Source organism: Panicum virgatum, chromosome 9K (assembly GCF_016808335.1).
Source record: "Panicum virgatum strain AP13 chromosome 9K, P.virgatum_v5, whole genome shotgun sequence".
NCBI lineage: Eukaryota > Viridiplantae > Streptophyta > Magnoliopsida > Poales > Poaceae > Panicum > Panicum virgatum.
In genome coordinates this window covers 2,726,773-2,749,519 of record NC_053144.1, presented here as the reverse complement: position 1 = coordinate 2,749,519, position 22,747 = coordinate 2,726,773, and the positions used below count along the sequence as shown (strand labels likewise).

The 22,747-nt window shown below is 45.3% G+C and overlaps 4 protein-coding genes and 1 pseudogene across 5 annotated transcripts; 2 read left to right on the top strand and 3 right to left on the bottom strand.

Moving 5' to 3' along the window:
- Positions 1-397: 397 nt before the first annotated feature.
- On the bottom strand, positions 398-4,232 carry LOC120649314 (serine/threonine/tyrosine-protein kinase HT1-like). The gene is made up of 7 exons (XM_039926077.1): positions 4,111-4,232; positions 3,336-3,838; positions 2,703-2,835; positions 2,417-2,612; positions 1,861-1,985; positions 1,481-1,639; positions 398-916 (listed from the first exon to the last, which is right to left on the bottom strand). The coding sequence occupies exons 2-7, from the start codon at positions 3,686-3,688 to the stop codon at positions 608-610; spliced, it is 1,275 nt and encodes a 424-aa protein (XP_039782011.1). The 5' UTR covers positions 3,689-3,838; positions 4,111-4,232; the 3' UTR covers positions 398-607.
- A 4,257-nt stretch (positions 4,233-8,489) lies between these two features.
- Positions 8,490-10,901, top strand: LOC120649313 (zinc finger CCHC domain-containing protein 10-like). The gene is made up of 2 exons (XM_039926076.1): positions 8,490-8,922; positions 9,765-10,901. Exon 2 carries the CDS (start codon positions 9,817-9,819, stop codon positions 10,624-10,626), a length of 810 nt encoding a protein of 269 aa, XP_039782010.1. The 5' UTR covers positions 8,490-8,922; positions 9,765-9,816; the 3' UTR covers positions 10,627-10,901.
- Positions 10,902-11,876: 975 nt separating this feature from the next.
- Positions 11,877-14,498, top strand: LOC120649312 (40S ribosomal protein S26-like). Its single transcript, XM_039926075.1, has 5 exons — positions 11,877-12,017; positions 12,101-12,193; positions 12,662-12,746; positions 12,846-12,976; positions 14,203-14,498. Exons 1-5 carry the CDS (start codon positions 12,015-12,017, stop codon positions 14,287-14,289), a joined length of 399 nt encoding a protein of 132 aa, XP_039782009.1. The 5' UTR covers positions 11,877-12,014; the 3' UTR covers positions 14,290-14,498.
- Positions 14,499-15,341: 843 nt separating this feature from the next.
- Positions 15,342-17,384, bottom strand: LOC120649310 (annotated as a pseudogene).
- Positions 17,385-17,629: 245 nt separating this feature from the next.
- Positions 17,630-21,641, bottom strand: LOC120649308. Of its 2 annotated transcripts, none has more exons than XM_039926070.1 (11): positions 21,317-21,641; positions 20,409-21,242; positions 19,659-19,777; positions 19,462-19,581; positions 19,206-19,293; positions 19,036-19,127; positions 18,821-18,925; positions 18,604-18,713; positions 18,273-18,360; positions 18,159-18,194; positions 17,630-18,082 (listed from the first exon to the last, which is right to left on the bottom strand). In XM_039926070.1, exons 2-11 carry the CDS (start codon positions 21,196-21,198, stop codon positions 17,999-18,001), a joined length of 1,632 nt encoding a protein of 543 aa, XP_039782004.1. In that variant the 5' UTR covers positions 21,199-21,242; positions 21,317-21,641; the 3' UTR covers positions 17,630-17,998. The 2 variants fall into 2 exon arrangements, with proteins under 2 accessions (XP_039782004.1, XP_039782003.1); XM_039926069.1 differs by having other exon boundaries at positions 20,409-21,205.
- Positions 21,642-22,747: the final 1,106 nt, after the last annotated feature.

Genomic DNA, 22,747 nt, shown 5'->3' with positions numbered 1-22,747 from the left:
GAGCCGCACCAAACGGGGCCCAAGTCTCACACTCAGCAGACTCGAGTCCACTCCTCCAAGTCCTAACAGGCATCCAGTTCTAGAATGTAAAAATCCCAATATACTTATGCTGCACCTCAAGAAAAAAAAATACTTGTGCTAGGCATCTACATGGCAGCCATCTTTTTAACATAGTATCTTTCTGATAATATAGCACCAGAAGTATGAAAAATGTGTGTGCGAATAGAACTTTTGACGAAATAGAAAGAGCTTTTGCATATATCCATGGTAAACAAAATGATTGATGTGTTCTATGGATTCAAAACGTAGAATCATCCTGTCAGGGTTTATTTGGATATCATGATTCGATCTGTTCTACCAGTAGTTATCATACCAGTGGTGCCAAATATGCAGTGAAGAGAAAATTGCTCGAAGACAAGCATGGACAAGTTATAGTAAAGCAGCTGCGAGCTATACATAGCTTGCAAAAGTTGCGCTTTCAACTTTCCTTTGTATCATCAATACAACAGCTACTCTACACCGAACAAGATCCCTCTTGTATTACCCATGACCTAGGCTAGCATCTTTACAGCACCAAAGGAAAACATCTCAGGGCACCTGAGACACATCACGCCTTCCCATTGCCTGCCTTCTTTGAGGCGAAGAGATGGCGGACGACCAAGAGCTTGCTTGTCGCACGCGAAACAAGCGAGGAGCCAGAGGAGCTCCTACTGCTCAGTGACGACCTTGTTTCTTCTGATTCCTCATCTTCATTTGGTTCCAAAGATGGTGGATGAGGTATTGTCATGAGGAAAGTTTCAAGCATCCGGATGATCTGGCTGAAACTGGGTCGCATGCTAGGATCCTCAACCCAGCATGACTGCACTATGAACATAAGCTCCTGGGGTGTCTCCTCGGGAAGTGGTGGGCGCTTTTGCTGTTGATATGAGCAAAAGAAAGTATTATTTATACCAGTAGACTGCAATTGGAAACAAATGTATACCACAACTGATAATAATGTCAAAAATGGTTATTAGATAGGAGTTTGTTATGTTAAGGATTACAAAATAAAGTGGAAAATTTTGTTAAATAAAGGTGTTGACATTATGTAAATCAGTTGGATGATGCTATGATACAAGCCATGTAGAGCAGTTAGACAATGCTATGGCATCTGGTTCTTCAATTTTATGCATATGTGATCAAACAAATATCGCAGACATGTCATGAAACAAAAGGTGATAATTTGAAATTGCAAAACTACCCTACATGACAGAATAAACTTTTATTGATTCCTTGTGGTAATTCAACATAAAATTCTTTGCCATTTCACCTTTAACATTTTAGCATTCACACTTCAGGCAGCCAATCAAATCTTTCAGTGAGGAATTCAAAAACACAAGCAGTTAATTAACTACTAAGTAGTAAGAGGCTAGCAGCTTTATCCACAAAAGGAGGCATTACTAACTTGTGCAAGTATGGGCAGCCATATTTCCATGTGTACCTGAAAAGCAGCAGCATATGCAGCTTGTAGATTTGACATGCCTTCGAATGGCATTCTATTGGTCAGCAATTCCCACAAAACAATGCCAAAGCTGTACACATCCACTTTATTTGTGTAATGCTTTTTCTCACCACGTCGAAGTGTGACTGTGCTGTATAACTGCAAAATCACATGAAGAAAGAACATGAGCAAGCCTTTACAGTTGCAGAGTTCAGTACTGGAGCATCTGATTCTTTATTGGATAATGGATAATAAGAAGTACAAGACCATAAAGGACCATAAAGCTATCATATTACTGTAAGAGTGAAGTCTTTGGTGGTTTTGGTTTCGGTATGTAATTTTACTAGCTTTAAGTTAATGCAGAAAATAGTGTTTACAACCTCTGGGGCCATCCATCGGTAAGTCCCAGTTTCAGCCGTCATCATTTCAGTCACAGTTTCTTCACGTGCAAGTCCAAAATCAGTAAGTTTCAGCTTCTTACGATTTGCTGTAAGCAATAAATTATCTGCACAAAAGAACCAGAAAATAAGCATAAAGAATTTAAAGCAACATAGAAAGCACCACCTACTGGAGCAACCAAGAAGGTCAAGGAAGCAAAGCAAAAGATCAAAGAGATTGCAACATTTTGAAGTAGATGAATATCCCATAGATCTTACAATAAATGTGGAAAATGACAAAACAGAAGTACTGCAAACACCTTACCATAAATTTTGAGTGGCTAAAAATAATGTATTTAAAAATTAAAGACCATAATTTGGCAAAAAAAATACATCCAAATGAACATAAAGATATCTTAAATTAAAGCTACAACCAACAGTAATATATCAGCAAGCTATGCAATGCAGTTTTTGCTACGCCAACAGAAAAAGACTTATTCTATGGATCCAAGGGTCGAAGTGTACAAAGCCAAAAGTCAAATAACTTAAGCCTCCTCACCAGGTTTCAGGTCTCTGTGTATTATGCCATTGGCATGTAAACAGTCCATTGCATGAGCTATGTCTAGGGCATAGCTGATTGCAGTATGTGTATCTAGTTGGCTAGGCCGAATGCTGTTCAGGTAATTTTTCAGTGACATCCCAGGCAGTAGCTCGCTAACAATCACCATCAATGGTTCCTTGCACGCGCCAATGAACTGCAGGATGCATAAAGTGTTGTGAGAAGGTCCAAAAGGAAATTAAAGATTATATAGCCACACAAGCACGTCATTCAGACCAGTAAGTACCTTGACAAGATTCTCATGTTTCACTTTGCACATCATATTTACTTCTCGAATGAAACGGGCTTCAAGTGTTGCTTTCTCTTCAGGAGTGCTGCCTCGGGTAAGAACCTTTATTGCTACAATTTGTTCACCATACCTATTCGGAGCATACACGGAAGAGTCGATTATTTGTATGGATAAGTTTGTAGCATCAACACGAGGAAGTAAATGTCATGAGTTTCTTCAAGTGATGAGAATGTCATTTAAATCTGTGGTGATACCAACCCCATTTACGGCAGAATAGTATCTCTGAGTGCGAGGTCAGTATATTAGAGACCGTTGCAGGTTTCCTACCATCATGGCTAACATTCTCTTGAAGGTCCATAAGGTTAGCACAGCTCATGACTAATGCTTTGATCAAAGGATCCTTCTGCCTACTAAAATCTAAACCAAACATTACTAGTACAACTGATGGAGGAACAGGATATATTTGCAAGGATCTAGTGCACAACACCCATTTAGTTTGACAAGAATTAAAATGACAGCTAAAGCAGATGCTTCAAGCTCGGCCCAATATATGAAGTAACTATGGAATCGAGTACAGACATGTCAAAATTAGGCACGGGTATGCATGTCTCAAAAGGCATCTTTGCTTACTTTCCCTTGTAGACCTTCCCATGAGCTCCCTCCCCAATCTTGTCCCCAACGAACAGCATCTTGGGATCAACAAGCAGCTTCCTGTCGATCCAGGACGCCGGCGCCGTGGCATCCGAGCTCCGAGCTGGCGCCGCCGCATCCGAGCACCGTGCCGGCGCCACCGAATCATCAGCCGCGACCTTGCTGGGCCGCGGCCGCCTGAAGTCGTCGCTGCCACTGCTGCCGCCGTCCCGGCACACGTCGCTGCCGCAGCTCATCGTGTCTGGACGCACGCGGCGCGCCGCAGCAGCAGCAGCCGCGGAGGAGGAAACGACGCTGTCGGGGTCCGCGAACTTGCAGGACAGCCGAGGCATTAACACGGACACCCCGCGCGCGCGCCCGAGCAGCCGGAGCCCCAATCCGCGCGCCCCGCGCTCATAGGGTGCGCGCAGGTGATCAGGAATCGGAGCACGGGGGCCACGCCGAGGCACGAAATTCCACCACCACCAGATTTTTACAGCCGCCTGATGAACAAACGACGGCGAGTTTTGAATTTTTTCGCGCAAAATTCTTACACAAAAACAAGCGAAAATACAGCCCAAGCTCGCTGCGAAGCACTAATCGCTTCAGATACCCGCGATTCTTACCTAAAAACGCTCGGAAAAACAGAGAAATCGCAGCAAAAACGAAAATAACCGAACTTTCAAAACAAACCGAGCGGAAAGTAGCGGTGGTTTTCAACTCAAGAAATGCGAGAAAGTACAGCAAAATTCACTGGTGGGGGCGGAACCCTAACCCTAGAGGAGAGGGGATGAGATTTGGTGCGGCTTCCCGGCGTGGGGTTGGGGGGTGGTCGTCGTCAGTCGTCGTGCGGCGAAGGGAAGGGAAGGAAAAGTTGGGGGGAGAAGGCATCGGGGGAGGCAGAGCCCGTAGTGGGCAGCTTTTTATAGAAGCCCCGCTCGGCTAAAGCAGAGGCAAAGAAGCAAGGGAGTGGAAGCAGCCGGTGGGTGTATTGGCATGCCCCCCGTGTTCGTACCACAGATTGCGCCCATGCCTAAAAATATCTCTCCCAAAGGCACCGTACTAGGTACCCTAAGATCTGTTGCATTGGTGCTCCATGTGGTATGTGGTGACTGGTTTCTTTTCCACAGCTTTGAAATGGGTTTGCCCTTCACATTGAAATAAAAAGATGAGGAAAAGTATGAGAAGAAATCAATATCGTAGAGATAACATACATGAGTTACCATACCAGAAAGCTTGTATAATGATACATCTTTTCTGCGAAAGACGATACGGAAGATAACGATGAAGTAGAACGAACAAGTCATTAGTGTTGTGTAAAGGTGTATCCAATGGCTAGTGGATAGACACTGATGTCGTAGAGATAACATGTCGGTTACCAAATGTTAAGCCATGGACCAATGTTGGGACGGAATAACGACGAGATAGAGCGAGCACGTTAGTAGCGTTGTGCAAAGGTGTATCGGACGTTATAGCAGATAAGACAATGATATAATAGAGATAGCATAGTATTTACCATATGTTAAGACACGCGTACTGATACAAGAGACAGGATAATGACAAAGTACTAAGTAGAGTGAAAACGTCAGTAATACCGTGTAAAATGTATTGGCCGATATAGCAGATAGGATACATGTATTGCAAGGAAAACATATCAATATTATTTATTAAGAAATCGTAATGAAACAAAAAGGATGTGATAACGAAGAAGTAAAGAGAACACATCATGTTGCTGGGTAAAAGTGTATCGAGCGGTATAGTTGATAAGAGACTGGTACCATACAAACTAACGGTGTGTCATCATCATGTGTTAAGTCATACATAACGGACGCATAAAGGTCTATGGAATGGTATAGTGTGGATATGATAGTGATGCATTAGAACGAACATGTCAGCTATGTTATGTAAAGATGCATTGAGTGGAATACAAACAAAACATGCCATTGCCATTGCCATGTTGAAACACATGTTTCGAATAAAAGGAAAAGAGAGCTTTGCAGTAGCATTAACATCGCCGAGAAAATACAAAATGTCCGCTCCGCATCGTGAGAGTTGGACCTAGCGGAAAACCGGGGGCATTTGCTCGGTGGACCATTAGCCAAATCCTCCATGAAGTAAATTAAATACAGCCGCGCTTGTGTTATCCTCCATGTCCATGGCTCAGTGGGTCCGAGGGAAACGAGCGAGCGCAACGACGACGTGGGGGGGCGCGACTGCTACGGCTCCTCCACGGCTGTGATTAGTTCCGTGAAAAGTTTCCAAAAATTTTTATTGATGCATATCACATCAAATTTTACGATACATGCATGAAGTATTAAATATAGTTAAAAATATAATTAATTGTATAGTTTGGTTGTAAATGACGAAACGAATCTTTTGAGACTAATTACTCCATAGTTGAACAATAATTACCAAATAAAACCGAAACGTGTTACAGCAACTTTTTCGCAAACTTTTCGCGAAACACACCCCACGTCACTTCCCTCGCGTGCTCTCCCCTGGCTCGGTGGGCCCGGCCGGATTCCACGTGGTTTTGGGCCGTTCCCATCCCTCTTTTCCCGCACCCGCACTCGCCCGCCAACGGAAAACGCAACGGAAAACGCCGATCACGCGGGATCCTCCGCCTTCTTCCATTATCACCGTTCCGTTCCGTTCCCCGCCCTTTGCCCGTCGCCTCGCCGGGATCCAGGTCTTCCTCGCCGTGCCCAGGTCCCGGCGTCCCGCGCCGTGCCCCACCCGCCGCCGCATGCAGGTTCGGCAGGTGCATGCGGAGCATATCCGCTGCGGCGGGGAATTCCGCGCACGGGCACGGCACGGCGCGCCCCCAGGAAATTCAACGGCGTACCGGCGCCGGCGCACGTGACGCGAGCGCCCTACCGGGGCCAGCATATTTTGGCCGTGCGCGACGAGAGCTCCGTTCGAGGCGCGCGGCCGCCCGCCACCGGAATCATGCGATGCTGTCGGTTGTTGGCTGCTCGGCGGGAGCTGAACGGTGAGCCGGGCCGCACGGTCAACTTGCCGACGGAACCGGAGGGGGAGGGGGTTGACTCGGGGCTGCTCGTTGCTAGCTAGCTAGCTAGCTAGCTAGGCCCTAACCTAGCCACGTTGCTAACAAACCTAGCTACCATAAATGGGCACCGATCTTGTTAGGCCATGTTTGGATCACAAATTTTTTCAGAAGTCCCTATCCCATCAAAGGAATCTTACTATTTTATAGTATTAAATAAAATCTGTTTATAAATGTTTTTTGACAGCTGAGTGATTTTTCGCGAGACGAATCTAATGAGCCTAATTAATTAATAATTTGCTACAATGATGTTACAGTAACCATTCGTTAATCATGGATTAAGATACCTCATTAGATTCGTCTCGCAGTTTAGCCCTAGATTCTGAAGTTAGTTTTATAATTAATATTTATTTAATACTTCTAAATACTAAAAAGTTCATGGGACTTTTTTTAAATCTCTATTCCAAAACACCCCCTTAGTACACGCACCGATTTAGGTTTGGCGAAATCTGTCGCCCACCGCGCGCTTGCAACTTTGATTACTCGCCACTTGTCGTATCGGCGATCTAGTCATCCGTGGAACACAGCCTCGACCTCGAGACGGTAAACAAATGCTGTCACTGTTCGATTGGAATACTGGAGAACCTAATGAGATCTGTAATTATCAAGATACCAGGACACGTCAGATGCTAGAGAGCTCTGTGATGGACGGACGACGGCCGACGTGTCAGTACAGGAGGGGCCACGCTCCAAGATCTTGGAGCCACCAGAATGGGGCCAAGCCAAGCCTGACCAACGGAACCCAATGATTGTGCCCAAAATAAAATTAAAAAAAAAGAGCGCGCAACGAAAACATGGAGGCCACATCACGGCACAGTAGCCATCCACCCCTCTTGTTTTCTTCTCCACAAGCAGCACGGGATTGCATGATGCCTTTATGCAGTCCAGACAAGGATGCGGATCTTCGTCTAGCTCTCCACAGGGTGGAGTCAGGAATTTATTTTTTTCATTATTAAAAGAACTAATTATACTAATTTATATAAAAATTTAATCAAAATTCAAATTTTCAATGTAAATTTGGGAGCTCCGGTGCCGTTGAGCTCCTCGTATCACGGCACCACCCTTCCATGCCTTTTGCTTTGATGCTACGAGCTAAAGAGATGGAGCTCTCGGAGAAGGTCGGGTCAGCTGATGACACAGTGGTGGAGTGTATTATAAGGTGATGAGGGGCGAGGGTCACTGTCGCGCCCTGCATCATCATCTCATACTTTTTTCTACCCACCTCCCGAAGGGATGTTGTGATTTCTGAGTCACGCATGCACTTATTTTTTTTTCCTTTGCTTATTTTTTTTAGGGTGAGGGTCAGTGCAGGTGCGGTGTCAAGGGATGAAAGTGGTTGGAACCCGTTGGAAAAAAAGTGTAACCATTTTCCTTTTTTATCTTTATTTTGAGAATAGGAATAAAATCGTGTAAACTCGGTTGGAAAAGTGAAAAATCAGGAGGTATATACAGGATGTGGGAAACAAAACATTCCGATCAAGAACTATCGACGACGATCAAAAAATAATAATTCAAATCCGAAACAACAACACATATAGCCAGTTTAAATATTATCAAGGGGCGAGCAAGTTCACAGACTACTCGAACCGGACCCCTTGCTGGCCCATCTGAGGCCCTGTTTGGTTGCGCCTAGCGTAACGAGAGAATCTTGCATGTATGGTGTACTAAACAAAGTTTATTTGTAAAAATTTTTCACGGATTGGCGTAGCTTTTCGCGACGAATCTAATGACGGTAATTAATCCATAATTAGCTACAGTAATGCTACAATACCGACCTCTAATCATGCAGTCAAAAGTTTCATTAGATTCGTCTCGCAAAGTAGTACATGGTTCTGAAAGTAATTTTGTAATTAGATTTCATTAATACTCGTAATTAATGGTCAAAGTAGCACTATTCGTTAACCCAAACTAAACCAAACAGACCTGAGAGGTTGGCGGCGTCGCGCAGCCGCGGAGAAGATCAGCGCAGGCCAACGGGGTGGACCGCGGACGTGGTGACGTGGGCCGACTTGACCTAAGCCCAATAGAAGGCAACAGGCCCAAAGGCCCAAGCCCCAAATCACCCATCCTATCATCCATCCCCTCCTATTCTTCCCATTCTCCTGCTCCGGCACAAGTCACCCGCTGCCTCGCTCTCGCATCGACGGCCGACGAGCGACAAACCCTAGCCGCGCCGCCCGCCGCTGCGGCCGCGACTAGCCAGAGGCGGCAGATAAGGGAGATTCGGAGTGGAGTCCAAAGGCCCCAAGCTGTTTCCTTTGTGCGTCGCACCAGGCAGCAAGCTGATTGAGGGGGGTGGAGAGCAGGGGAGACGCGAGGAGGGATCTGCCCAATCCATGGAGGGGGAGGCAGATTAGGCCAACGGCGACCTCCCCGAGTTCCCCGTTCGAGGCCGGGCAAGCAAGCCGAGCAGCTAGCGACCAGCTCGGCCAATCGCCTGGACACTCGTCCCGTCCCATTCCTGACCTGACCCCTAGCCCCTTCTCCCGGCGACCTTCGGCCTCCGCTGCGCTCTTGCTGGTAAGAGAGCTCGCTCGTCCTATCCTTCCCCGCGCCGACTCGCTAGCTTCTTCGCTTCCTGCTGCGCGCGTAGATCTCGGTTCATGGGTGGTGGGGTTGTCTTGAGTATTCGTTGAATCGTTGGAAACCTAAGGTTGCGTTTAGCCCCCGGGCGCACGCGTGCCCGCCTCGGTGGCACCTCTTCCACTGGATCACTGTGCCACCAGGCACTTCACCTTGTAGCTCACCGGGCCCTCCCCGTCCTGACCTTGTTGCCTTCAAGGCTATGTTCAATTGCTTGTCTAGATCTATCACTAAATGTGTTGTGTGCGTTTCATTTCTTGCAAAGTGCTGATGCTTTCTGTAGTACTTGTTTACAGCCCATGGTTCTGGCTGACTGAACTGAGTGCTTGATATTGCAGTGTCTTCTATGCTATTGATACTTTGTTTATATATGTACGCAGTAGTTAGTGATGGATTGCTGATTGATCTGATCTTTTAATTTTTCGGTATATGATCATTGAATTTGATATATATGGTTATTATGGTAAATTAATCCGTACATGATCGGTTGATTATAATAGTCACATGCTGCCTATGGTACTGCAGTAAAAACTGTAATGTGGAAGATATACAAATTTGTGTATTAATTTCAATATCTGCTGTTACTTTGTTATGTTTGTGTTTGGTGGCCAATGAGTGAGAACCAAAATATAAATATACCAAATATAGTATACCTAAACAATTGAATTCCCTATGTCCGCATTTCAGCTGGGTTGAGGTTGATCCTATTTTACATTTTACTGAAGATATGAAATTGCCTCATTAGTTTTCTACTGAACAGTATGGTTTATTTTTTGCAGGATAGTGGGATTGCTGATTTGGGATAATCTGGTTCTCCCTGATTGAATCAAGATGTCTGGAAATGATGATAAGTCCCAGGTTGCAGCAGAACGAATAAAAGCAGCCACATTAACAGCGGCTAAGGGATTGAGCAGGGCTCAAGCTGAGCGGGCGGCGGCTGCTGCAGCTCGCAATGTCAATGCCTATGGGCAGAAGGAAGAGGGGCCAAGCCGCTGGCAGGAGAGGAAGGAAGCTAAGAGACAGATGTATCTGATGAGTACAGAGAAGGCTGTGATACTGGGTACCGTGAAGCCAAAAGCTTCAGAAGCTTCTTCTGGTGGGGCATATACCCAATGTCAGAAGTGTTTCCAGAATGGTCACTGGACCTTTGAGTGCAAAAACGAGCGGGTGTACATGTCACGTCCCTCCAGAACACAGCAGCTTAAGAATCCCAGGTTGAAAAAAAGTGTACCAGTTTCTTATCAATTTGAGAATCCTGATCTTATAAAGGAGAGGGAAGCGGAGAAGAAGTTGATGGAAGAAAAAAGGAAAAGGGAAAAATCTGAAAGAAGAAAGGGAAAGAGCAAGAGGAAGCACCGTTCACCTAGTGATTCTGATAGCAATAGCAGTGATGCTTCAGTGTTTGACTCTGACTCCGAATCATCAGTGACTGGCTCTGAATATTCTTCCAGAAGCAGTTCAAGTTACAGCACCTCAGACTCAGAGGACAAGAAGCGGCGTCACAGGAGGAAGCAAAAGAAGAGAAGGCACCGGAGGGACAGCACATCATCAGCTTCGTCTGAATCTGTATCTGCATCAGACAGCGATTCTGTTGACAAGGGCAGCAGGAGGAAGAGCAAAAGGCGAAGTGGTAGGCGCTGAGTTTGAAGAACTGGAAAAGGCAATGCAGATGTCAAATATCATGATATACCTTTGTTCGATTTACGAGTATCTTTTCATTACCATCAGACCTGCATGTCCTGGGCGTTCTCCAAGTAACAAATGTAGCGTTGCTTTCCTGACTGATATTTTTCCTTGTACTAAGAAGTGCCTAAAGCTCTAGGTATTCTCTATTCTATGGTATTTGTGAGAACCATTGAATCCTGTAACAATATTCACCTATGAATTTTTTGAGTTTGGCGTGATTATCTTCCACACAGTTTGTTTTTGTTATCATAAGTGATAACCTTGGGCTCCCGCCTTTGGTTCATTCTTCTGTAACTTCAGTCCCCGCTGTGGTGTGCTCTTACCTTCCAGAGTTTACTGTTAACCTGGTCATCATCCTCTTTGGCTCATTCTTTCATACCTCAAGTCCTTGCTGTTTACCGCTTGTTCAGAGAAATCATATCCTCCTCACTCCCAGGTTGGGATGCAAGTGGGTGCCCATTGGTATTTTTGAGTTTATTATTTTAGTTCATTTTCTCTTCCAAACTAATTACGTAGCATTCCATTCTAATTCATTTTATCAAGTTTTGGGTCGACCTAATGACTCAAAAAAGGTGGGACTTGCATCCCTACTCCCAGGTTGACAGATGATCAGTGTGAGAGTCCATTCAATTTCCTGTGACAACCGTGCGGTTAACCAGGTTGGACCCGTATGACAGCAATGGTTTCGTCTTGGAAGTGGAGCAAATGATGTTTCTACCAGCTGAATCATTGAATCAGCGGTTGACAGTAGCTGTGTATCTGCAATTCTGCATCCGTTTTCCCTGTATCCGCATGACTGAAATGAACTCAACCGTGCATGGTGTTGCAAAGACTCCTTGAGCCTACTTGGTAAATATCTACATGACATGGTTAAATTTCATTTGTATTTGGATGGCTTTTCGAGCTTCCAAACAAAAGGGTTTCTTTTGTGATGTTCTCCCCGCAAAATTCATCAGTGCTCCTTGATTCCTTGAAGAACCACCACCGGTCAATGCATAAGATACTCCACGGCAATGTCACATTTGAATTATCTTATGGAAAAAAGAAAAAGGAAAGCAGAAAAAAAACATGGCCCAAATAATTATACTTTTAGTAGATGGGCAAACTAATTCTGGTGGAACCAACAGCTAGATGGGCCTAGAGGTTCTAGAGGAATTCATCTGGGCCAAGAGATAAACCACTGAAGCATAAAGCCCACTAGGGTTACAGATGCGCTATAATAAAATGTACGATTCTTCGCCTCCCCGCCCCCGCCTCGCACACCCGCTCGCGCCGCCGCCGCCGCCGCCGCATTACTCTGCGAACCTAGACCCCCTCCGCGGCGGCTTCGAGCTTCCCCAGCCATGGTGACCTCCCAGAAGAAACTATCTCCCTCCTCTATCGCTTCCCGCCGTTGTTGTCTAACCGTTGTTGCTTGTCGTGGGCGCAGACGTTCAAGCGGAGGAATGGCGGGCGCAACAAGCACGGGCGTGGCCACGTCAAGTATATCCGGTGCTCCAACTGCGCTAAGTGCTGCCCCAAGGTATAATGTTCCGTCTCCTGTCGCAACAATGTTCTGATGGAATAATCGAATCGTTTTGAGCTTCCGAAGTAGTAGCCGTTGGTAGAAGGATCGGACTGTAGGGACTCTATCGCCACATGCGTTAGTGGTAATTAACTGGTTAGCGTTAACAATTGGGAAGCACGAAACATGAGGTCTCTGGGTTTGCTTGTTGCCTTCTGGAGCTCTTATGATGAAAGTATTGGAGATGTTATTAAGCTACGAGTATCAATGAAATATGACAATCCAAACCTTGCCTCCTTGTAGTCTTCTGTTTTCTTGCATTTGTTCTCTACTGTCTGAGAGATGTTAGGATACTGTGGGTTGGTAGTGTTGGAGTACTGGATAATGTGCAGACTATTTTGCTTTATATTGCAGTGTTGGCTCTTAAATATATTGGTAGCCATATATTGTAGATGATATTTGACATTTGGCTTATTTTGATTACAGGATAAAGCCATCAAGCGGTTCTTGGTGAGGAACATTGTTGAGCAGGCTGCAGTGAGAGATGTGCAGGAGGCTTGTGTGCATGATGGTACGGTTGCCCTCACCAATTCTTGCTTAATTTTGTTCTGATAATTTTGATCATAGGTTACCTGGTGTAAATATCCGCTTGTTGTGTTCATTTGCTCAGGATATGTTCTTCCCAAGCTGTACGCAAAGGTTCATCACTGTGTCTCATGTGCAATCCATGCACACATTGTTCGTGTTCGTTCTCGTGAGAACAGGAGGAACCGTGAGCCTCCGCAGCGCTTCAGGCGCAGGGTATAATTCTAAGCGCATGCTTTTTGCTGCTTCTGGATTATCTTAATCTTTTTTGCTGAAATTGAAGATCATTTCTTATAATTCCATTGAAAGTATTACAGACATGACTCGTGGTTTAACAGTTTGTTCCAATCACCGGTCATTCTTTCATTGTCTAATCCAATCACTTGGTGTTTGTTTTATGCTATTATCGCTTTTATAGGCGTTGCATTCACTGTGTATATGTTGCAATGGATGTGTCAACGAAAGCGTAGATAAACATGTGTTGGTGCATTGCAGGATTAAATGTGATGACTGATTCCTTGTTCAGCCATTACTTCTTGAATGCACATACTGTGATAAATTTCACGCATTTTTACATTCTGTAGATGGTACAATCTGCTGTAAAAACACTTATTTTACTGTGATAAGTTTCACACATTTTTACATTCAGTAGATGGTACAATCTGCTGTAACAGCTATTTCTTGTGAGATGATGCTTGCCTTGGGGACTACTTGTCTGTCCTGTTGGCTACTTGTCTGTTTAATCTGTCTTCTTAAACTGGCTTACTCTTACCCATTCATTACTGCTGACATATTTCTATCCAAAAATAGGTCCTTAAGGCTGTCTGTTTGATTTGTTACATATACAACTATAGCGCTAGTTGAATCTTTTTTACATATGTGAGTGATCAAAGTGCTTAATTCTCCCCGTCATGTCATCATCAGCTTAAGAACCTTAATGCCTATTAAATCTTTTTTTGAAGTTTGAGATTGTTTATGGATTAATTCTATCACTTGGTCTTAGTGCCTTGTTACATTGCTTTTATAGGCGTTGCATTCACTGTGTACATGTTGCAATGGATGCGTCAACGAAAGCGTAAATAAACATGTGTTGGTGCATTGCAAGCTTATATGTGATGGCTGATCCATTAATTCAGTCATAACTTCCTGAATGCACACATTGCTTTATAAATTTCATAAAGTTTTGTTTTTACTTGATAACCCTATTTATTCTCAGATTTTTACCTGTCTTACTAGTCAATGATGTTTGATTATCATCTCCTTCACACTAGTGCTATATGAGGATCCAGATGCGTCTACGTTGTATCTGGTTGATCTTTTGGATAAATATACTAGTGCTATATGATATTTGCCAGATTTGTTGACCTTCATGACAAACATTTTTATATGCTTGCTAATGGTTAGATGACAATCTTTCTTGTTTTGCTTTACCTGCCTTGCAGGATGATGGCCCGAGGCCAGGCCAAGGTCCGCCCCGCCCAGGTGGTGGCGCACCTCCCGCAGCGGCTCCTGCTGCTCCTCGCACCTAAGTTGAGGAATGTGTTTCAGGGCTTAGTTTTGTCACCGATGGGATAATACACTATCCCTGTTTTGAGATAAGCAATGTTGCTGTATCCGGTTCATTTTGTTTAGCACAATTTTTGTCTGCTCTCACCATTGTTCATCCATATGTTCGTGATGACACTGATATATTGCAATATGAAGCTGTTGGTTTTGCCGGTTTCAAATGTGACAAAAATTCTTGTTTGGTGGTCTTGGACTGCTATGCTGCATGATGCCTTCAATAACTTTGCACGCGTTCCTTTGAGATAGCGTTTTTGGATGTATGACCATAAAATCGCTCACAGCCCTGCGCTGGTTGTTCGACGTGACGCTGGGTATGGGACAGCAACGTCGCAGGGCGCAGGTCACGGTACGCCATTGATGGGATGCCGAGGGAAGTGAAGCAAGGGAGACGATGCTTGATGGAACGCCGGAGCCACGAACTCGGAGGGACGCCGGAGTGGTCAGAATATGCGTCGCGCCGAGGTTAGTGGGTTACAAACCGACGCTCGTGTCACCGGGGAGCATCATCGGCAGCGAGCTCAATCAAGACGAAGAGAAGCGCCGACACCGCACGGCGGATTATAATGGCGGCCCTGAAGCCCGTCAAGGCGTCAATGAGCGAGACAGGAGGAAAGGGTAGAAGGGACACTGTGGAAAGTGTGTTTCATGGAGATGGGAGTTCTGGGTTCGCATCATGCAGGAGCTGCCCGAGAACATGCCAAAGGTGATCGGAAGATTCAGATTCCAGTTCCAAGACTCACCATTCAGATTCAGGTTCCAGCGTCAAGGATGAACTTCACCATTCAGATTCCGATTCAGGTTCAGGTTCCAATGTCAAGGAGGAAGAACTTTACATTCAGATTCAGGTTCAGGTTTAATTTTGTGGTTGATGTGCCAGATTTATACTTTGCACTTGGCGAAAGCCTACTTAATAAACTTATCTAAATCATCAAGTTTCATATTTGCAGCTCCTTGTATTTTTTTTACTCTTCGATATGCAACTTCAAACTTCATTATTTAGAACTGCAATTCGATGTGGCCTTCGAGAATCCCCCTGATTATGAACTTGATTGGATCTTTCTTTCACACTGTGTCATCCTTCCTAGTTGCAAACCACAGTAGCATAAAGGTTCACGAAGAAATTACAGTACCCCACGATCACGAGATGTACCCTCTGCTCTTGAGGCTCTCCACAGCGTCCCTGACGATCTTCTCCAGAGGGCTGATCTGCAGCCCCAGCGCGATGAGCTTCTTCGACCCCACCTCCGCTCTCACCAGCCCAGGCTGGGTATCCTTGGGGAACCTGCGCACAAAGCAACAACACAAGTCTCAATCTCAAGCACACCTAGAGATCTCAGCAGTAGATGACACAAGCATTTCCAGAGTTTGCTGTCTGACTATCATGTAGACACCAAAATTTCATTCGTTTTTCAGCGTGAAAAGGTTTGGATGGTCGCTTGCTTACTTGGGCACTTTGTAGCTGGGATAGAGCTCGGCGACTTTGGCGGCGAAGTCGCTCCAGTGAGAGATGGACTCGATGCAGAGGTGCCTCCCGGACGCCGATGGGTTCTCGAACACCAGGATATGAGCCATGGCGACGTCTTCCACGTGGTCTGCCCCCATAAAGACATCCCTGTAGTCCTCTGTGCAACCTGAACCGCCAAAATGGTGTGCTTCAGTGTCCCGTTGATCTCATGGTAACGGCACAATGAGCAAACAAAAACAATGTTGTTCTCAACACTACATGTGACTATTTGAAGCTTACATTGAGTGGCCAAGACTATCATATTTTTAACAATATTGTGAACACTATTTCAAAAACCAATGTATGTTTGAACTGGAACGACAAGGCTAGGCATGATCGAAGACTACATTTTCGTATTCTGAATGAATGAAAAGTAGCATTCAGAGTTCCAAAGCAAAGGCTATCCTCTTATGTAAATTTTCATCAGTTAAATCTGTCGATTCTTATCTGCTTTTCTTTTTATTTTAAGTTAATGGCTAAAGCTTTACCTTGGAGGAGGCGTAGAAGGATGGACATGCTGGAATTTATGTTCGGTGGAATTATCGGGCCCATAACAGCGCCGGGGTTAACCACGGCCACATCCAGGCCGTTCTCCTCTGCAAACTTCCACGCCGCCTTCTCTGCCAGTGTCTTCGAAACAGAGTACCAGAGCTACACGCAGAGCAAATGTGATGTGAGCTGAGAGAGAAATTACTGACGAGTGACGAAGTCGAAGCTTTTGCATCCTTCAAATCTTGCAGCCTTCTTCTTCGTCGGCATCCACTGAGTTTTCCAAGCTTTCATACATGCTGCGATAGGTAGGCTCACCCCGTTCTTCTCGCAGTAGTCGATGTCAGTCCAGCAGCGCTCGTCGCGGACCTCGCCGGCTGGCCACCCCGGGCTGGGCACGATGGCCGCGTTGGACGAGGTCACCACCACCCGCCGCACGCCCCCGGCCTCCTTGGCGGCGCGCAGCACGTTCAGCGTCCCTTCCACCGCCGGCACGATCAGTTGCTTCTGCGACCAGAGGCGGAGCAGGTCAGTCTGGTGGTGGAGGAGAGGACAGCGACGATGTACGGGGCAATTGTACCTGGGGATCGCTGACGGGGTCGATGGTGCAGGGGGGAGGCGAGGTGGAAGACGCCCGAGCAGCCCCGCGCGGCGTCGAGGAGCACCGCGCCGTCGAGGAGGTCGCAGCGGAAGACGCTGAGGCGACCCTCGCCGGCGCCGGCGGCGAGCGCGAGGAGGTGGTCCGTCTCCGCCTTGTCATCTGCACCACCACCGCCCGATTTGATAACCATCGCATCCGAAGCAAGCCACCATGAATGACATTGTTGCGGGCTTCATGCACACAAGGGCTCGTGGGCTACTGACCGGGGTTGAGGACGCCGGCGTGGACGTTGTAGCCGCGGTCGAGGAGGCAGCGGACGAGCGTCGAGCCGATGAAACCGCTGGCGCCGGTGACCATCACCGTCTCCCCCTTGGCTTCCACGCTCGCCATCTCCTCTCGAGGTGTCTCACTATCCAGTCTTTCTGAGTGTGCGAGACCTTCGTGTGGCTAGTGGCTAACAGGCACTGGATTTTTATGGATGCAGTTGGGCACTTGGCACCAGCTCCGGAACTGACAAAACAGCGGCCTCTTTCGAAGAGAATTTTCCACAGCAGAGTCTCTTCGGGGTTTGGGCTTGGAGCTGAGCAAGGCACCAGACCAGAGCATTCTAGTGCAAGTTATGGGTTGCCTTCACCAGAGCAGGAACATACGTTTCAGATCATCGCTGAAGAGAGCCTGAATTAAAGCAGAATTTACACGGCCAGCGATATATCTTTTCTTCAAAGAACATAAACATCAGTGGCTCATAAATCATCACCGAAAATGTACTCCACATCAAGGAGCGAATACATTACTACAACGGTAACCAGCATGAGACGACAAAACAACATTACGCTTTTGTGAGCACAGTATATCTCCAAATGAGGAAACCTCAATTATTGCACATATCAAGTAGATCGTGAATGTGATCTGATCTCTACACGGCATAATCCCCTCACAAGGAAAACAGTTCACTCAAATCCGAATCTGAGCCCGTGATACAGCTAGGCTGAAAATCCTAACCTACCTAGAACGAATGCTTTATCTCCACGATTGGCTAGCCTCCATTGATGCAGAGTCCAAAACTTGCAGCGCTTTGCTACGGTTTGATGAAGCGAGCCAATTTTCCAAGCACACCTCTGAGGTTGCGTATGCCGGCTCCTGTTTTAGAGCTCACCATAATCTGCATGAAGTATCGTTGTGTGAATGCAAAGAGTGTGTGTATGGAAAAAAGAAGAGAGATCAATTCAAAAGCTCACCACTGGGTTTACCACTGACTTATTCTTCTTTAGACTCTGCAGTTGAGTGTGCAAACAATTCTGTTAGCTAATAAACTGAAATGTGAATATAACAGGATGGACTGGGAAAAGAACCTCTTGGATTTCCATAGCACGGCGAGCAACATCTATCGGGAAAACTAAATCAGTCTTGGTCAGCACAATCTGGTATGGCGTCTTGTGCCTACAATCGCACATTTGAAAAATGTCAAATACAGAAACAGAGGACATTAGTATAAACTTATTTCAAAAAGGTTATTAAATGTTTTGAGAAAATTTGCACACAATAATGAATTATTCTTATTTTACCGACTACGATGTACTTGCATCAAGACCATGCCGAAAGCACAAACTGTTCAACACTGAACTAAACAAGAAAAGAGATCGTGTGTTTGAAACTTGAAAGAAAGGCCCAACAAAGGCACACCTTTCCATTAAATCTACAAGCTCGTAGTCCAATGGCTTCATTCCACGCTTAGTGTGCACAAGAAGACACACTCTTTCTAGGCCAACCCTGGTAGAAACGTATTCCTTCACCTACAAGTTGCAACAGTGGGTTTAAGAAGAATAACAGTTCAACTGATGCAGAATGCAGCATTACAAGATCCATTTCAATCCTACTATTCAGATTTCAAGGTACTTACAAGTTCTTGCCATGACTCCTTAACTTCTTCCTTTGCATAAGCAAATCCATATCCAGGTAAATCAACAAGGCATAACTTTGATGCAATGCGAAAGAAATTTATACTCTGCATTTAATTATTAATTCAAAAAAAAATTAAGCACCCAAAGTCAATAGAAGGAAATAAGCAACACTCTGCCTGCTGTTCCACTCTTCCACAGTTTCATTGCATCATACCTGAGTAAGTCCTGGCTTATCTGATGTTCGCACAATACCCCACTGTCTTGTAAGTGCATTTAGGAGTGAGGATTTTCCAACATTTGATACACCTAATATTTCAGTGGGTTAACAGGGATTTCAGTGGGTTAAAATATCATGGCTACAGCGTTTTTGTTTCCTTCAGTTACCTGCAAATGCAATCTCTGGAAGTGTAGGAGGAGGGAATGATGAAGAGATCTTGGCAGCAGCAAAGAATTCCAGCTTATTTCTGAACACCTGTAAATTGTTTTAATTGAATAACAATCACTAATTGTAGTTTTAAATTCACACAACAAAGTGCCAGATAACATCATAAACTATGTTGAAGATATGGCTCTATAACCACCCAAGGCAAAAGTAGAAGACACTTTTTTTCTGGAACTGATTGTATGGCATAGTTCTTACACTTTCTTCTATGCGCTCACGTTCCGTACTGGTTGAGAAGGGAACATTATCCAGAGGAGCAGAAATCTTGACGTTGTAACCAGCATTTTTTATCTCATTTAGACGCCTGCGACCTAGTAACTGCAAGCAGCAGTAAGAGTCTGTTTCACATACAACCATAGCATGTGAGAAGGTTGATAAGAAGCAATCATGCGTACATTATCTTCCACATATGAAAGTATTGAGGGAGTTGGCTGTATAGCACGGAATTTTGCATTTATAGACATTTCGGTCTCTTCAGGTGCACACTTCACTAGAACCTTCTCTGCACTGCAAGCTTTAAAAGAAAACAAAAAGGTAGATGAAACATATAAAAAAAAGCACCAGCTTACATATAAATATAGATATCTTTTTCAAAAGACCAAGAGTTTACATATTCATAAGAAATGGAAGCAAGTAAAGACATAATTCATTTTATTTTCAGAAGTCAGGAGTTCAGGAACAAAATTTTAAATTGCTAGCTTCTCCAATCTAATATTAAACTGACCTTATAAAAGGTTCCAATGTGTAAGCAGCCTTTCGATATCTTTTTTATATCCTTTAGTTCATTTTTTTAGAAAGGGCTGCTCTCATACCATACAAATATTTTCAATGTTGTACATTGGTATAATGAAAAACCAACATAATACAAGGATCTCAATATTTCATTTCGCACATCATTGATAACCCTCAAAAATGAAAAATATTTAATCTGATATGCTTAGAAATAGGAACTGGAACGCCGAACGCTATTTGAAGGTCAGAGAAAGATAACATTCAAGAAATAGTGCTGTTTTACTGTTTAAAGGTTTATTTGGTTGTGCACAAAATAATAGAACTAACAAGACATAAGTGCAAGTGCAATAAGAAATGCTAATATTAAGCATTGTCATATAAACAATTTAAAAGGTGCAGCACAAAATTCGCACCAGCCTGGATAGGAGGAGAATCTTCAATCCTTTTGTTCGAAGTGTCGTAAGGATCTAGCTTCATCCGCTTTCTCTTCTTAGGAGGAATAGGATCCTCAGCATCAGGAACTACATCTTTCTTAGCAGGCTTTATTTTCTTCCCACTCCGGTCCAGCACTCGAGTAAGGCGAGGGCGAGGCTTCTCTTCTTCAGTAATATGATCCGAGTCATCTGACTTTTTGCTATCTGCAACCTCCTCATCCAAAGCTACTTCTTTAGCTGCACACTTTTTTGTACGCTTGAATTCTGTTGATGCACCAAACCTCTTCCCTAGTGATGCTCCAGAGTTCTTACTGAGCGCTGATCGACTACTAATATCAGAAACCTTGCTGGTACTCCTCCCTGCACGTGAGCTGTCCTCAGACAAACTTTGAGACTTCAATCTATCAAATTTTCCAGGAGCAATTTTTCGATGGCTTATGGTGGAAGCAGTCTTTCTGGTAAACTTTGATTTGGAAGACGAAACATTCTTGCCACCACCAACATCATCCCACGAGTCATCGTCCATCTTCCTTTTCCTCCTGTCAAATCCAGACGCACTCTTCTTCACAGCAACTCGAGGAACTCCCTCACTCGACCGCCTTGTTGATCCTGCATTTCCTCGGCGCCCTTTGTTTTCTTCCCTCTTCTCGTTGTTGCTCCAACTTGCAACCCTGGTTCCTTTCGCTCTGTCATTTCCTCTTTCCTTGTTCTTCCTCCCACTGGCAGGTCCACTGCTGCTCCAATTCCTCTGGCCACCAGGGGCGGTCATGGGGTTTCTGGTTCAACCAGGGGCAGGCCCAGATCCGAATAAAACTAGCACACGTTAGTGGGTTTGGTGTTCGATTTCGCACAACAAGAAAGGAATGGAAGGGAAAAGGCGGACATACCTTGTCGGCCGGCAAAGCGTCCGACGAAGAACTGGCAAGGGCGGAGCCACTCCCCTGTCGTCGCCGCTTGGAAAGAAGGCCCACAAACGCAGCAGCAGATGGCGGGGAAGGTGGGGATGAAGGCGATGTGGTTCTCGACGAGAGGGAGAGAGGACTTCGTTGGACGGAGGCCTGGCTTTTTGTCTCCGTCCGCCGGCGGTGAAGGTCTCCGATGAAGGGGCGCGGAGACCAGAGAGAGGAAGGTGGCTTCCCCTCCCGCCGCCGCCAACGAATTCGCCGCCGGCGAGGTGAGGTTTTCCGGTTCTCTACTAAACCCTTCCCTACTAAAAAATGAACCCTCAGCCATGGCCCACGATCCATAAACTACACAGCAATCGTGCATCGGACAGGCCGCAGCCCAATAACTTGGCCTCTGTACTGGACGCGCATGGCCCAACTCACAAACACGAAAAGATAAAAGCAAATTTGAAACATGAGAATTTTTGGGTGTCTGAAAGACAAAAAAAATCGAGAATTTCGTACTGGTTATATTGTTCTAATAATTTGTGCGTGGAATCGAGGATTAATGTAGGTTTTTTTTGTTTCTTTTTTTCTAAGAAAGTTTTTTTTTGTCATGAAGTATCCTGAAACTCTATGTTGCAACGGGAGCTTTTGAGGAGAGAACTGTATGTATGTATGTATCAATTGGCGGCTTCTATCTAGTATTTTGAAGCAGTCATCGTCGTCGTTGCGAGGGCACATCAACTGAGCCGGCAAGAAGGGAGCAGGCCCCACAATTTCCGAAACCTGCAGTGAGTGGGTTAGTTAGCATGCCGCTGTAACTCCATGAAGCATGTTGAGAATTCAGCGTATGAAAACAGGTTCAGTTTTTTCAGGGTTTGGTAGGATTCTGTATACTAGCAACCCGCTGTCAGGCATTGGGATACGACACGACGCATGCCCGCAGGTTTACTGGTTGGTTGATGCTAAAACTTGCTCAAATTCTAGCAGGTACAGCAGCTTAAGTTGCTTGGCACCGTGGGTAATATGGTTAGTTAACCTAACCGCGGCGACATTGACCAAGTATGTGTGGGCGCTACGAGCTGGTCCATTAAACAAGTGTCCAGTGTTTTCAGTAGCTTGATCTCAGTCATGCTCGGTGAGACGTTTTTGTCACCGATCGGCCAAGGGCGTCGATCCTGGGGCGTGATATGGACAAACGGACGATCCTGTTGTCTGAATTTTATGACGAACTCGCATCACGAGAACGGCGAAAAGTCCTTCTGAAATTAGCTACAGGCCAACTACTGCCTGGCTGAACACCATTCCACTGGGCGACCTGTAAACCTGTGGTGGTGTACTAGTTGATCTTCCTGTGCAAACCTGCTGCTTCAGAAAAAGGCAGCCCATGAACCCTGAACTCCTGATAACAGTGCGAGCTTGGTTCCAGGT

Coding starts and splice junctions, on each gene's coding strand:
- LOC120649314 (XM_039926077.1), bottom strand. CDS start 3,688: ATGCCTCGGCTGTCCTGCAAGTTCGCGGACCCCGACAGCGTCGTTTCC. Junction 1,640..1,860: donor ACCGATGGATGGCCCCAGAG/GTTGTAAACACT, acceptor GTGATTTTGCAG/TTATACAGCACAGTCACACT. Junction 917..1,480: donor CATATGCTGCTGCTTTTCAG/GTACACATGGAA, acceptor TCATATCAACAG/CAAAAGCGCCCACCACTTCC.
- LOC120649313 (XM_039926076.1), top strand. CDS start 9,817: ATGTCTGGAAATGATGATAAGTCCCAGGTTGCAGCAGAACGAATAAAA.
- LOC120649312 (XM_039926075.1), top strand. Junction 12,747..12,845: donor GGAGGCTTGTGTGCATGATG/GTACGGTTGCCC, acceptor TCATTTGCTCAG/GATATGTTCTTCCCAAGCTG. Junction 12,977..14,202: donor CGCAGCGCTTCAGGCGCAGG/GTATAATTCTAA, acceptor CCTGCCTTGCAG/GATGATGGCCCGAGGCCAGG.
- LOC120649308 (XM_039926070.1), bottom strand. CDS start 21,198: ATGACCGCCCCTGGTGGCCAGAGGAATTGGAGCAGCAGTGGACCTGCC. Junction 19,294..19,461: donor GTGAGCGCATAGAAGAAAGT/GTAAGAACTATG, acceptor AACAATTTACAG/GTGTTCAGAAATAAGCTGGA. Junction 18,083..18,158: donor AGTCAGTGGTAAACCCAGTG/GTGAGCTTTTGA, acceptor TACTTCATGCAG/ATTATGGTGAGCTCTAAAAC.